Source organism: Ictidomys tridecemlineatus, chromosome 4 (genome assembly GCF_052094955.1).
Source record: "Ictidomys tridecemlineatus isolate mIctTri1 chromosome 4, mIctTri1.hap1, whole genome shotgun sequence".
In the NCBI taxonomy this organism is placed as follows: domain Eukaryota; kingdom Metazoa; phylum Chordata; class Mammalia; order Rodentia; family Sciuridae; genus Ictidomys; species Ictidomys tridecemlineatus.
The window spans coordinates 103,970,345-103,986,555 of NC_135480.1; the positions used below are offsets into that span (position 1 = coordinate 103,970,345).

Here is a 16,211-nt window from a genome sequence, read left to right on the forward strand (position 1 = left end):
TGCTCTGCATCTGGGCTCCTCACAACCTCAATGTTGGATGCAGACAGGAGGACTTTGGGGGACTCATGGGAGCCCTGGTGTTAGCACAGGGGTTGGTGGAGGAGGCAGGACAGGGACAAGGAGAAGTTAGGTTAGGTGGAAGATGGGGAGGGAGAGGAGTTGCGGCATGAGAAGCCCTTGAGCCAGGGTTGGCAAGTGTGGAAGGTAGGGAGGTGGCCCGTCACACTGCCATGACAGTGGACTTGGTCATAGGTCAAAATCATGTCACTTTCAACTCTGAGCTCATGCCCAGAACTAAACTGCCCTCTCTGCCCTCCCCAATAACCTCTGGTCTGTCTGGCCCTCCAGCTGCCCCCATCCCAGGAAGAGAAGCCCATCCCAGGAATTCCACGTCAGCATTTCAGCACTTCCCCCTCTTACCCTCTAGAAACATCTCTACCATAGTGTTCAGCCATCTGGCCAGAATACCTGTCCCCAAGCCTGATGGCCTTTGTGACCCCTGCTCCCTGCTCAGTCTGCATTCAGCGTCCTCTCCTCAGCTGGGCCCCAGGGCTCCCGTGCTCTCCTGCTTCTCTCTCCTTATCATATCCCCCTCCAGCATTCTGCCAGACCTTCCCACACACCAAGCCATCCATCCCACCTGCTCCCACCTTCAGCACAGCTCTGGGGTAGGCACAGGCTCACCTCTCCTCACGTCCACACCCACACCCTGCACCATGCCCCAGGCCTCTTCCTACCCTCACACACACACGGGCCCTGTCTCCATCTCCTGGTTCCTGGGACCCTGCTCCTCCCACCACTCCTCTTCCTTCCTTCTCTAAGCTCTCCTTTTGCAGCATTTCCTGTCTGCCTGCCTGCACGGCTCTCTCCCACCCTAAAACCACCCCATCACCTAGACACTGCTAATCTCCAGCTACCCTCCAATTGGAGAATGGGGAATCAGATTTGAGTGCACCCTTGGGGACCTGCCCACCCTGCTATTTGCAGAGGAGAACCACAGCAGCTTGGAGGGGAGGCCCAGCTCCCTCCATCTCCCACTTTCTCAAAAGTGCCTGTTCCTTCACTCCTGATCCTCGAAGTGTCCTAGTGCCTGCTTGCTTCTGCCTCCCAGCAGTCACATGACTTGTAATCCAGCCACCCCTCTCAGTCCTATTTCTTCTCTGCATTCTCCTTCTTCAGACTTTCCCCTGTTCCCTGGTTTCCAGCCTCTGGTTGCTGTTGAGTTGGTTCTATGGCTGCTCTTCGCTTTTCCACACTCAAAGATCAGGTTCTTCCCAGGGATGAGATTCCTGCTCCTCTCTGTCCTGTCTCAGTTCTCCCCCACAATGGTGTCACACATTTTACTGCTCCAGCCTTTACTTCTGCTCAGAGGCCTTCGGGTCCTTATCACTGTCTTACCTTCATCCCGTATGTTACATACCCCATCAATCATTTCCTCCTGGATAGCCTGCTACTGCCTCAAACTCAACATGTTCCTAGTCCCTTTCCCTTCCAAGCCACCTATGGCACCCAACCAGTCATCAATCCTGTCTTCCCTCTGTCTCTTACACCCTTCCAGCTCTCTCCCGTCCAGCCCAAGCCATGAGCAGCTCAGGACACAATGTCCTGCTCTAGGGTTAGTTGCCCCCTCATGTATGGCTTGGTGTTCTTTACTTCCAGCTTTGTGTTTAAAACCCAAGATGCTTCCCCATCAGGCCTAATGTGTTGTACAGTCCCTGGCCTCAAGGCCCATGCTGACTCTAAGTCATCCAAATTTTTCCTCCCACATACACTTCCCTAACACATGCTGCAGTTAAACTGAGGATCCATCTGAGTGGACCACACTCCTTCTCACCTGCAATTGTGTCCCGATGGTGCCTCTCTTCTGTCCATAATGCTTCTCATTCCATCTGCCAATGTTCTTCCATTCTCTGGAGGCATCTCCTCTGTGAAACCTTCTCTGCACATTTCATTAGAGAGGCCCACCCCAATCCTCAGTGCTCTCTGCCTGGGATTGCAGTTGTTCATGTGCCTGCTCTTACCTAGGAGGCTGTGCAGTAAGCATCCTGCACCTCTTATTGCTCTGCAGTGTGTGTGTGTGTGTGTGTGTGTGTGTGTGTGTGTGTGTGTATGTGTGTGTGTGTAAGAGAGAGAGAGAGAGAGAGAGAGACAAGGGATGGAGGAGAGTAGGGCCAGATAATGACGTTTTACCCTGTGGAACTTCAACTTGACCTTCTGTGCAGTGGGAGCCAGTGTGTGTTCCTGGTAAGAGAAGCAGCTTGAAAGAGCACTTTGGGAGTGGGTCAGGATAGGGGAGCCATTCCCGGGGTCAGCCATTACCCAAGCCACTTCCCTCCTTCTACCTACCTCTTCCCCAACCTTCTTTGCCCTCCCGCCTCCTGCTGTCCCATCATGTGTGGCTGGGATGCCAGGCTAAGATGAGAATGACAGCTGCCCAGTTTTGCTGCAGGAAAACCCGTATTTAATGCTGAAGGGGAACCACCAGGAGATGGAAGGCAATGACCGCTACGAGGGCTTCTGCGTGGACATGCTCAAGGAGCTGGCGGAGATCCTGCGCTTCAACTACAAGATCCGCCTGGTGGGCGACGGCGTGTATGGCGTACCCGAGGCTAATGGCACCTGGACCGGAATGGTGGGGGAGCTGATCGCTAGGGTAAGGAAAGGGCGGGGATCTGCGCTTGCCAAGGGTGGGAGGGCGGTGGGAGGCCGTCAAGTTGTGCTGTACGTGTGCTCTTGAACCCTCCATTTCCTTAGTCAGTCATGAGTGCCTTTTTCACTTATTGATGGGTTTGTTCCACACTCTTTACTGAGCTGGCCTGGAGCCAGCCACTTGTGCTGAGCTGTGATGAATAGACCGCGGTGATCCTGCCCCATGGCTCTCCCAGGCCAGCCCTGTAATAAGTCATGGAGGCTTTGACATACCAACCTGAACTTTGGAATCTGGGTTCTATTTTGAGGTAATTCTGGTACTTTCTGTTTGTTGTGATGACTTTGTTGCTCATTGGCACCAGCTGGCAGAGCTTGGGCAGGCCCTGGGAGAGGGCGCACACGCACCCATCAGCTGACTCTGATACTTGAGAGATACTGTGAAGGCAGACATGGTTAAATAAGGTGGAAAAGGGATCCACCATCAGAGCTGCTGGTCACAGTATCGGTTATTTTGTTACTTCTCATATTATCTTCCATTATCACAAATGTCCTTATATAGACCATGGATCAAGGTGCATTTGGATATGCTATAGATTTTCAGGGTGAATGTGGAGACTTGTTTAAAATGCAAGTGAGCTTCCCAGGATGTCAATCTTCTGATAGGTTAGAGCAAGGGTAGAGAAAGTTCTTCCATGGGGAAATCTCTTGTTTTCTTTGTACACACTATTAACAACTGTAAAAATTAATTAAATCATGGCTAATTCACTGTCCACATTTCTACCAACTGAGTTTTTATGATCAGGACAGATGATGAGGACCCAGTGCAGAGAACACAGACCCAGGTTATTAGTGTCACCTTGGACCAGTCCCTTTTCCTCTCTGTGCTTTCGAGGGGAGAAGGAGCCGCTGCCGCAGCCCAGAGCGTGCTGACATGCAAGGCACTCTCCACAGTGTCTCCAGTCCTCTTTACATTTATTATCCCTGCCTTAGGAAGGAGCCATCAGAAGCTCAGTGAGCTTAACGGCTTGTCCAGAACCACACAGTTAATATTTGCCAGAGCTGGGATTTAAACCCAGATCCCTTTATTTACTGAATTACAATCATGTTCTGCATGAGGATGTTTCGGTTAACCATGGGCTGTGGATATGATAGTGGTTCCGTAAGATTATGTTGCCTAGTGACATCGTCGCTGTCTTTTTGTAGGTGTACTCTGTGCTGTGTGCGCCATGATGAAATTGCCTAACAACTCATTTCTCCCAACATGTCCTCATTGTTAAGTGACCTAAGATTGCAATATAACTTTAATCCTTTGCATCTACCAAACTTGGAATATAAAATAAATTTTTTAAATCCCAGTCTTTAAGGGTGTTAATATGAAGTTTGATTGTTAAGGAAGCATCGTTGACAATGTCATGTGAGACATTCAACATGGATGGCAGCTGTGAAAGGGGCGCCTCAGGGCTGAGCAGGGAGGATGCTTGGGAGTTGGCCTGGCAATAACAGCAAGCCTTGTTCAGGGGATTTGGAATCATGAACTTTCCAGAGGGACTGGAGTCCCGAGGGAGCTGGTTCAGACAGGAACCTCAGAGAGGCTGGCAAATGGAAGGCTGACGAACCAACAGAAGGTCACAGAAGGATAGGTACCCTGCAGGGAATCTCATGTGGGGGTCATAGGAGGGGTAGAGGCTTCAGCAGGGATCCCTGCAGTCTTTGAGACTCCAACCCACCCTGCTGACGATGCACATGCTTCTGCAGAAAAAGATTTGCTGCTTTTCTCTGTAGACCCAGACCCCCTCCTGGAACATTCTTCTTGTTGGGATTCCACTGCAAAGTCTCAGCCCAGCAGTTAATCCACAGGAGGCTGAAATGCCTTTTCCTTACCCTCCCACAATGTACTTGGTCACCTTGAGCCATTTCTTCAGCCTCGTTGGGCTGCCTGGTGCCTGGCGGGATGACTTCAGGGATGGTGGAGTCAGTGCACAGCCATCTCCTTATTAGCCCCCTAATGAGCTGTGACGTGGACTGGCAGGACAGGGAGAGGAGCTGGGGACTCAAGGACATGCAGCTACATACTGAGCAACTTGGGCAATCAGTCAGGGATCTTAAAATTCACTCCGGCTCATCTTTAGAGCAAAACGACTTGGCTTGTTCTCATCAAGGTACTTTGATCTCATCAAGATTTGGTGACATGATATTAATTAACCAATTAACCCATTAATTCAACAACTATTTACTGAAGATCTTTCACTGTTGTAGACATTAGAAACACAATGGGAACAAAATAAACATGGGCATTGCCTTCGTGGACCTTTCGGACTAGGAAGCAAGACAGATGCTGATGAATGATCACATTTTTAGATAATTTCATCCTGTAATAAAAGTGCAAGGGAAGCAATGTTGCAAGGCGTTCTGTGGGAGCATCTAGAAGTAGGGGTTCAGTCTAGAGAGGCGGGGCAAGGCTGACCTTGAGAGATGATCCCTTCTGAAGAATTAGTAGGAGCTACTTGGGCAGAAGCCTGATGCCACTGGGGTTGGCCCTGCTCAGGAGTGAGCCATGCTATGACCCCACCTTCCCCAGGTTTGAGGCTTTGGTGTGTTTTGCAGGATGCTCTTCTATAATCACAGTAGTTCTAGGCTTTATCCATCCTCTAAGACCCATTCCTCAAGCTAGACTAGAAAATTCCAGCAGAGAGTAGCAACAGAGAGTCCCTCAAGTGATCTCCGGGGCTACTGAATATTCACACTGGATGCAACCTTAGAACTCATTGCATCTAAACCGGTCCCTTATATACATAAGGAAATAGAAACAGAAGAGGTTAAGAAATCTGGCATAGTTCACCCAGCATGTAAATTCAGAGCCAGCACTTAAACCCTGGTCTGACTTCAGTCCTCATGATCTGAGAGAGTATCATCTTGATGTTAGACCTGAGTGAATGTTTCAATTACCTGCTAACTTCCTGTGTGTCTTGGGCAAGCTATTCTATACTCCCCCGCCCCCATGCCACCTGTCCCAGCATTTACCTGCAAAGGCTGAAAGTGTGTGCGCATGTGCGTGCGCACACACACACACACACACACACAGTATTTGGCTTATAGGAATGATAAGTTGTCTTAGGCCAAGGTCCCTGAAAATCAGGGGCCAAGTCTAAGACAGGGAGTGAAATTCCAAGGAAGCAGAAGTGAGGGGAAGGGGAGATTGACGGGCAAGAGGTCAGCACATCAGCACATATGTAAGGGAGCGTGTTAACTAAGTGGTCGTACATAGTTTTATACCAAACATAGCTGACTATTCAGTCTGCAGGGGCCTCACCCAGTCCATAGCAGGGAGGGACACACATGCACCTCTCTTTGGCCCAAGTTCATATCATAGGAGATCACCTCTCCTACTCTCCTGGGCTATGCACCAGGACTTTCTGGTGTCTTCAAAGAAGTTAGATCCAGAGGCAGCAATGACAGTCTTGAAGTGCAAGGCAGATCCGTGAGCTGATCCAGGAAGTCATGAGCCCCACCCCCACCTGCACACAGCCTTGCCTTCAGCTGGGGAGCTGGTGCAAGCCAGGGTTAGGAGAAGACCTGCACAGTCTCACATCAGCAGCCTGAGGAAGCCTCAGGACTGGAGGCTGGAGGCACATGGTGTGAGGAGTGAGACAAGGCAACATGGAGGGTCAGCAAGAGCAGACCAGTGGCTAGGCCAGCCATGCTGATGGAGCACTGAGATGGCACAGCCCCCACCAAGGAGGCAGTGAGTTTCAGAGCTGGCTGAGCCTGCCTCCAGGAGGCCGGGGGCTGCCCTTTGTGGATCACTAAAATGCACTCAGTACTGAGCCATAGTCCTGGAGGGCTGCTGGAATCCTCATGGCTGAGTGAACCCACAGATAAGAAAAAGCTGGTTTGGCCCAGAAGGGATGATTATTAGGCCCTTTTAGGTACACCATACGTCTCTGGGTGTTCCTCTTCTTCTGTATGTTCTGATGCAGAGAATAAAACAAATCATCTACCAACAGCTGAGAGTGAAAATCACTGTTTGCATCACATTGGGGCAAACCTGAGATTTCTTCTTAGGGGTCCAGGACTATGAACACCTCTATGCCAGGGCTTTGGGGGTTGTCCTGCAGGCAGGGGTGGCTTCTCCAGGCCTCACTCAAGCAGCACATGCAGCACACAGTAGGGCATGTGTGTGCATGGCTGCCCATTATTTCCGCCTGGATGAAGAGCAAGGGCAAATGCAGCTGAAACTACAACAACCAACATGGAGGCTGGCTGTCAAGGAGGACCCCCTGAACAAGGGGCTTGGGCTGACTGCAGAATCTGGGTCTTTGGAGAGCCTGAAGACTATAGCAGCTGCCTGCGTGTCTGAGTGGTAGAAGTAAAGGATAGTGGCACAGAGTTATCGCTGGTGGGAGACTCACTCTGTTGTCACCTGCTTCCCTAAGACAGTGGGCTTGGACCCTTGGTGCCTTAGCTGTGAGGAGGGAGCATTCAAGCACCTTTCCTGCATATGTATGGAAATCCTCAAAGCCTGTGTTTTCATGCAAGTCCCATTTAAAGGGAGCGTGGTTGGAGCTAAAACAAGTGGGTTCACATAAACTGGCCTGTGGTCAGCCTCTTGTACTCAGGACTGAGTCTGAGCAGGAGAGAGGAGAGGGTGGCTATTTGAAAAGTCTCAGGCTTGTATTTATTTTGCCCCAGTCAGCTGCTTTTCATGTCCTCAGGGTCCTGTTTGGGAGAAAGGAAAGCACATTCAGGAGATAGAGCCCCCATCTAGCTTCACGATTCAGAACAAAGTACCCCGTTGGCATTTGACTCCATGTTGGCAGAAGGGCACATTTTGGTTTAAAGAGAAAAGGGCTTTGGAAGGCTTACATTCAAGGCTCATAAGCCTTGGACATCAAATAGCTCTTACCAATGACATTTTGACGAATTAAGTGTAAATGAAGCTGAAATGCCTTATTCCACTTCCCCTTCTGGAAAGGGAATTTGCTAGGACCTGGTGGGGTGGCTGTCCATGGCCTCAATCCACTGGGAAGGTTGTCCAGAGACATTTTGCTGAATGGAAAAAATTTCAACTAGTCCCTTGGGATCACTTTTCACCTTGAAGCCAGAGACTATTTTAACTGCAAATAGGTCATAGAATTCTATTCAGCATTCTTTAAAGTAAAGAAACTCATTCAGGGGCCAAAACTGAGTGTTCAACTCTTTCCGTATGTGACAGCCACACTCAGGGAGGACTTCACTTTACCTTCCTTGTGGAGGCTTGGTTTCTGCACTTACTCAAATCAAGAAGAGTTGGACTTCAATTATGATGATTCATTCATTCATTCATCCATCAAAGTGCCTACTTGCTGACAAGCACTATTTAAATGTGAGGAATTGCCCATAAAATGTACAGGAGCTACTCAAAGAAGCAAAAAGGTAAACCAAGAATCACTGTACAGTGTGACACATGCTATATTAATAATGGTTATAATGATGATGATAATGAAAATGGTTGACACTTATTAATTGTGTCCTATGAGCCAAGCACTTTTCGAAGCCCTTAAGTATCAACCAAATAAAACAACCAAAGGTTGCAGAGAAAGAAACTGAGTCACAAAGCACTTAAGAAACCTGTTCAGAATCATGTGACTCATGAGTGGCAGGGATAGGTTCAGTAGAAGAAGAAGGTATGGTATAGGACCAGGGAAGGGCTCACCAAGGAAATGACAAATTTGCAGTTCCATTGTCTGTGGTTTCAGTTACCCAAAGTAAAGTGTGGTCTGAAAATATTAAATGGGAAATTCCAAAAGTCAACAATTTATAAGTGTTAAATTGTGTGCTATTATGGGTAGCATAATAAAATCTTGCACAATCCTACTCCTTCCCACCTGAAATGTGAATCATTCCTTGGTCCAGCACATCCATACTGTATATGCTACCCACCTGTTAGTAACCCGGTAACTAAGTTATCATTTTGACTGTCAAGGACCCCAGAACACAGCCTGTGTTCTTATAACCCTCACTTTACCTAGTAATGGCCCCCAAATACAAAAGCAGTGATGGGCTGGCAATCCTAAAATGCCAAAGAGAAGCCAGAAAGCACTTCCTTTAAGTGAAAATGTAAAAGTTCTCAACTTAATAAAGAAAAAAATGCATGCTGAGATTGCTAAGACCTACAGTAAGAACAAATCCTCTATCCATCAAATTTTGGAAAAAGAAATTCAAGCTCATTTTACTGTTGCACATCAAACTGCAAACGTTACAGTCACAGTGTATGAGAAGTACTTAGTTAAGACGGGCAGGACATTAAATTACAGGGTTCGGTACTTTGCACTGTTTCAGGCATCCAGTGGGTGTCTTGGAATGCATCCCCCGCAGATAAGAGGAGGACTGCTGTATCAAGGATCTAAAGAATCATCTTGGTAGGAAAAGATGATGTGGTGTGGTGGATGCTGGGATATACACTGTGTAGCACTGTTGGTTCTGGAAAACAGAAATCAAGCATGAGGAGGGGCAGAAGGGAATAGGACTGAAGTCAGGGGCCAGCCATGGTAGGATTCATGTATGTGGATGTTTGTGTCCGGAGGGCTAGTGGAGGCTGTTGGAGAGCTGGTAGTTTGTGTGCTTTATTCAAAGAGGGGAGAAGCATAATTTGTTTTGGTTTCAGAAGGTTCCTCTAGCAGGGGATGGGGGCACAGATTGGAGGTGGGAGGATCAGCTGCAGATTTACTCATTAGACAGCTGCTGGTGATCCAAGAGGATGAGGAGAGCCATGACAGCAAGGCTGCCCAGGGAACTGCAGGGACAGCAGGGGGATTTCAGCATCCAGGCCCAGGGACTGGAGCGTGAGGGGAGCTTCTCTTTCTTTAGACTTATAAGCTTGGGTTAAGGTCACCTTGCCTCTCAGGGGTAGAGAATTGGGCTGTTTGGCTTTCACAAAAGTCCTTTCTAGAACCGCTTCCTGAGGGATGTACACCACATGTGACCCCTGCCTGCAACCTGCTGAGACCTGGGAAGGGAGGGAATCCATCTAGTCTGGCTCATTGTCCACTGACAATTGTACTTGGAAATCAAAGGGCCAGAGAGCTGAACTGCATCTTGGGTCCCAACTGCCTTCACTCCCCCTCCCTCACAACACAGTGTCATTGTGAGTCTCTCAGGGTTCTTTTAAGTCACTCAAGTCCTTTCACCCACTGACAAAAAGCCAATAAAAGCAGTTTATTGACAACTCCTCTCCTTTCTGAAGAGAGGGGTGCCACTCCTGCCCAGGGCTATCCACACTCCCTCCCTCTTCAGGAATGGGCACATTCCCCATATAATTGTAGTGGGAACCCTAAGCCACAGCCTGCCCTTGGTGTGAGCCAGGCCAATGCTGGTGACAACCTGGTTGTCACCTGCTTTCAGGAGAGGGCTGAAAGCCCTCCAGGGCTTCTAGGTTTTCTCCTTCCTCTGGCTTCTCTTGGTGGTGTCAAGGGTCAGAAAGGGTCCTCTCTGCTCCAGACTCTGGTGGCATCTCTTCCCAGCTCAAAGCTGAGCCACAAGGAAGGAAGGGAGTAGAAGGGGCAGGGTGCTGATGACTCCTCACAAGGTCAGACACCATGCAGGAGCTCTCTGCTTGCTAATCCATTTAATCATTTACTTATTTATGGTACCAGGGATTGAACTCAGGGGCACTTGGCCACTGAGCCATGTCCCCAGCCCTATTTTGTATTTTATTTAGAGACAAGGTCTCACTCAGAGCTTGGCGCCTTGCATTTGCTAAGGCTGGCTTTGAACTCACAATCCTCCTGCCTCAGCCTCTTGAGCAGCTGGGATTACAGGCATCTGCCACCATGCCCAGCAAATAATCCAATTTTATTTTTACATGGCTACAAGGCAGAGATTGTTGCCCCACTCCACAGGCAAGAATGTGGAAGCCTTGAAGTTCTATAATTAACCCAAGTTTAGGCACTTAGCATATGATCGATTCAGACCCCAATCTGGTTTTCTTCTTTCCTGCACAAAGGGACACATGAGGAATGGTGACTGCAACAGAGAATGATTTGGGCAGAGTCTGCCTGTTCTGTTCATAGGCTTGATATAAGGGGACAGAGGAGCAGGGGGTGGCAGATATGCTAAGTCCAGGACAATAAAGGAGGTAGCTCTGAGTGACCAGTTCGGGAGGAACTCTTGGATGACAAACCCCTTATCTGGAAAGTCAGTGTTCTTATTACCACCTCCTTTTTATAGACAAGGAAGCAGAGCCTGGAGTGGCGAATGCCTGGACATCCTTGGACATGAAGCCAAGTCCTTTTCCTTGGGGAGTTTTTTAGCTAGAATCTCCATAGACAGACACCAGCAGAAATCCCTTTAACACAGGTTCATATGGGATAAGCACTGTCCTCTACCCGAGTATATGAAACTGACACAGAAAAGTAGGAGGCAGAAGGGACTTCTGAGTGAGGACCCCAGGGTGGATTTTCAGTGGAAGGAAGACCGGCAACTCCCTGAGGGAAAGCCCATGTCTTATGCCTCTTGGCATCCTTGGGCATGTAACACAGGGCCTGGAAGAGCTGGGTGTGAATAAGTAGTTCTTGAGTCACATAGGTCAAGGCGCCTTGTATACTCCTGTATACCCCTAGGAGGAGCTGCCTTTGGCTTGTGTATGTCAACTCACTGTCAGCCCAGGGTTTAGAAAACCAGGATTTTACTGATTGCTCAATCAGCAGACAGTGACTTAAGATGCGTTGATGGTTGTGTTAGGGGTTCTGGTGCCAAAGGACAATCAGATCTGATTCTGTCTTTGGAAGCTTATAGATTAAGTAGCACGAAGGTAGGAAAAGTACAGGGATAGAAAAGATATGTGTATAGGTGTGAGTACATCTCAGGGGAGCCCCAAGCTGGGCAGGGTTAAGGAATGTCACTGTAACATCACCTGTGAGCTCAACCGCCCATCTCTCATACAGCAGGCCAAAACCTGGTCCCTCCCTGACTTCACAGAACCTGAGGCCATGTCTGCAAGACCAGCCAGACTCAGAGAAGGACCTCAGAGTCCTGCCATCCATGTTTAGATCCCTGTGTTGGTTGTTTTGCACCAGAGGTGTTGATCTGAGGGACCTGGAGGGGCTTGGAGTTCAGTTAGGTTCAAAAGTCTCTTATCAGCTTCAGACTGGGAACTCCCCCAAATGCCCGGGGTATCTGGAAGCAGCCTGGGAAATCTGTCAGAAGGTTCACTTCTTGGGAATTATTTCCACCTTCCCCACTGAGTACCAGCTGTTAAGGGAGGAAGAGGTCTGCAGTGGAAATGAGAATGTATTCATGGAGGCACCTGAGAGTCTACTAAGAGACAGGCTCACTGTTAAGCTAAAGAGACAGAAGAGACAGGCAGTAGGGAATTGAATGGGGTCAGGAGCAGGAATCAAAACTATAGACAGTGACATCTTAGTGCCCTCTAGGAATACCCTGGTCCCAGTTCCCACCTCTACAGCAGAGGTGAGGATGTCACTTGCAGCCTCTACCATGCACCAGGCTCTAGTCTGAGATCTTGTGTACTTTTAAGACCTCTAGTTTAACAAGCAGGGACGTAGCCTCTGCCTTGTTCTCCAGAAGACTCTCTCATCCACCATCCAGTTTTAGGGTTACTCTCAAAGCTCGAGTTTCCAAAGTTGCTAAGCGTGGTACTTGCACTCCCTAAAGTTAAGTATTCCGTTTCTGAGCCTGGGGCTAGGACTCTATTGGTCCTATTGATATACTTCCTGTCCTTGGCCAATATTTCCTGCCCCTAAATGCACTGATTCAATATTGGTTGTGGTTTCAGTTAAATTAGACACAGTTCCTCCTTTTCAAGAGGCCACCTTCTGTGTATACAGGACCTCCAAGTACAAATTGTCTGTTTTCCAAGGGGTGAATGAGGACTGAAACCAGCCACCCCTCTGCTCACCAAGCCTGTGTTCTGGTGTGGGGTTCTATCCACCTGTGGGAGATTTTCTTTCTGCAAAGATATATTCAACTTGCCAACCCATGTGCCTAAAAGTCTCCTGGGAGAGTCAGTGTTTATTATTCATAAAATAGCCCCAGTTCTACTGGGAATGAAGCTCAGGGTATAAACATAATATGAGACTATAGCATGAGAAATATGCAAAGTGAAATCATGTACAACAGTCTATAGGAGGACAGAGAAGAAAGGAGGTTATTCTGGAGGGAGCCAGGCAAGGCTTTAGAGAAGAAAAAAGCTAATGAAAACTGCTTATTGAACACACACTACCTATTAGGCATTTATTATGCACCATTTCCTCTCCATGCAATAACCTTATAAGATGAATATTATTATTTGCATTTTATAATGATGACGCCGAAGTTAATTTTGGCTTACCAGAAAGGCTAACTCACATCACAGCTAAAAAGTGATTGGTCTGGAATTTTAAAAAACCATGCTCACTTAACATCAAAGTCCATGGTTATTCTAATGCACAGTGATGTCTTCAAGTCAAGTTGGACCTTGATGGACAAGTAGGAATTTGACAAACAATAGGACAGAAAGAATTGCAGGCAAAAGAAACTATGTGTACAGGACAGGCTTAAGGAATGTGGCCATTTCGTAGGTTAGAGGGATGTCAGTGGCTTAAGATGCTGAGAGGCAAGTCCAGCCCAGCTTGTGAAGATCATGGTAGACCATGGTGAGGAGTTGGAACACATTCTGAAGACAGTGGAAGGAGTCATGGAGTGTTGTAAGCAGGAGGTGATTTGATTGTGTTCTCAAAGTGGCCTTTGAACTAGCAGAATGAACATCACATAAGATTTGTCAGAAACCCCAAATCTGGGGTCCCATCCAGGCCTAGAGAATGAGAAATTTGGGGTGTGGCTCAGTAGTTTGCAATTAACAAGCCCTCCAGGTGATTCTGATTCATGCTCAAGTTTGAGAACAACTGGTCCACATGTGGCTGGAGTTTGAGAACCCCTGGTGCCCAGTACAATTTAGTAGATGGACAGAATGGGAAAGAACTGGAAGCAAAGAGACCAGTTCAGGGGCTATTGAATAACACACAGGAGCTTGAATGATGATCGTGGCAGTAAGAGCTGTAATGGGTTAAACAGGCATTTCAGAGGTGGATGGATGGGGCTTGGATATTGACTGAGGAGAGAGCAGGCAAGGGAGGAAGGGGGAAGACTCCAGACTCACTCCTGGTCTCTGTTTTGGATTCCAGATGGGTAAGGAAGTCACCCAAGGTACGCAGGGAAAAGAGTAGCTTTAGGTGAAAGAGATGAGGAGTAGATGACGTGGGTACAATAAGTCAGTAAGTGGGTGAGAGGGCAGAGCTAGCCCCCAGCTGCACCCGGGAGTTGTCCACTCAGGTGTTGGTGAAATGGGAGGACTGTGCTCACCCCATCCTCACCCCGCCTTCCCTCCCTGCTGGCCACCCTGTATAGATCCATCCTTTCTTTGTGAGTAATGAGAGTGTCGACCTGTCAAGTCACCTAACTTTTCTGACCTGCGATGTCCTCATCCCCAAAATGGAAATGAGAGTATTGGGTTGTTGTGAGAAAGAGATGAAATCTAATATCCTTAGTGTCCAGCACTTTGTGAACTCTCAGCGACTGTTACCTGTCTCCTATCCTTGGCTCCTGAGACTTTGCTGGCATCTCCTCTCCTGGCCTGGAGCTTAGCTCCACCATTGTGTGTGTGCCTGCTTCCATGTGACGTGCTCACCCAGGTGCAGGGCCTTCCCTCTCCTAGGTTGTCCTGCGTCAATTTTTTGTTGCCATGCCACATCCAGACTCTCTGACACAAAGTACTGGCTTTCTGTCACCCAGTCTTGATCCTGTGATAGGGAAGCACAACAGCTTTCCAAGGTTATATGCCATAGTGGCAACCTGCTATGCTGTTCCTGTCGCCATCCTTCTTGCCCTCTGCAGGTAGGGGAGCAAAAATCCCTTCCAGGGGGTGCTAGTGTCTGGGCCTCCTACTGTTAGGTATTGAGTTGGGGACTGAGGTGGCAAGTCCACTATTCGTCTTGGGCCTAGAGGGAAGTGACTTGAGTTAGAAGTCAGGGTCTGTCCCTGAATGTTAAATTACTATCTGAATCTTCCTGGGCTACCATTTGCTCACCGGTTAAGTAAGCACAACCATTTCCCCCAGGTCATGCCATAGCTTCACCTGTATCCCTTCAGTCTGGAATATCATCCAGAGCCATTCCACTAGGCCCTGCATCTCCCATCACTTACCACTCACTCCTGAAGCTTTGTCACTACTGGCCTTGTTTGTTCCTTGGACGTAGCATGGTTAATTGAGCACATGGCCTTTATATTCACTCTTCCTTCTAACACATGCTTGATTCCCCACAGCACCAGTCTGTTATTTCCATCTCATTATCTAGGTCAAAACCCAATGTTACCTTCCCCGAGAAATGTTTTTTCTCTACCACGCTACAGAATCCATTCCCTCTGCCCATCGCATTCTGCTGCATTACCCTATTTTATTGTCTTCCAAGAAATTATTACCACGTAAAATCATCTTGCTCATTACAGGACTATTTGTTCATCGTCTGTCTCCTCTCACTAGAATGTAAATTCTTTGAGGTCAGGAATTATACCCATCTTGTTCATCCCTATACTTGTAGCATCTGGAACAGGTGCCAGCATACAATAGCACTTAAAATTATGGGATGGATAGATGAATGGATTGACAGACGGATGAGTGGATGACTATATGAATGTTCAAATATATAGATGTATGAATGGAAAGATGGATAGGTGAATGGGTGGGTGAATATACAGATGGATGAATGGATGGGTGGATGGATGTATGTATGGAAGAGTGGGTGTGTGGGTGCTGTGAAGACATGTGGGAGAGAACTAGCCATGATAGCCCCAGACCCCCAGGAACTTAGAGCCTAGACAGCCCTCCCAGTGCTGAGAACCATCTGTTGGTTTCCAGACAATGCCTTTGACAAGTAGCAGGGAAAGTACAGCAGTGATCCCACTCTGCTGATGCCTCCAGCAGGTTGGGGCTGAAGGCAAAGCTTGTTTTGCTGAGCCTGCCCTCCCACGGAATCCATGGTGCCTGTGCATTCCTCCTGCTGTCCTGCCTCCTCCTCCTGCTCTCCTGCCTCCTCCTCCTGGCTCTGCCTCTTTCAGCTCCTTGCAGCTGGGCCTCCAGCTCACCCACGGCATGCTCAACCCCCACCCCACTTCCCAGAGCCACAGGAGCTTGAGAAAGAAGCTTGTGGGTAACCATGTCCTCCTTCCTCTCCCCGTGGGGGTGCCAGGGACAGTCTCCTGTTTTGTTCCCAGAGTCACAGTGACTCCCCTCTTCACACGTTAGGCTGTGGTTGGCCTAATCAGGTATCCGTTCAGCTCCTTCCACATACACATTTACATTTCAACTGCCTGTTGAATAAACCAACTCCATAAAACTTGCTGCCTTTATTTTCTTGGGTATGGTGTTGGAGGATAGGGGAATCAAAAGCCCACACATCATGGAACCGGTGTCAGGACCCATCTGGACTTGAGTCCACCCATTACTGCCATGTGCTATGCTCAACCCCTTATGCCTCTCAGTGTGACTTTTTGCCTATCCCTTGGCTGAAAATTGCTCTATAGATCGCAAT

General features: G+C 48.3%; 1 protein-coding gene across 1 annotated transcript in view; it reads left to right on the top strand.

The window, feature by feature from the left end:
* Positions 1–16,211, top strand: part of Grik4 (glutamate ionotropic receptor kainate type subunit 4) — a 410,759-nt gene that overhangs the window by 342,727 nt on the left and 51,821 nt on the right. The window contains 1 exon segment of the mRNA XM_078047176.1: positions 2,450–2,653. Coding sequence (XP_077903302.1) covers positions 2,450–2,653 — 204 coding nt within the window.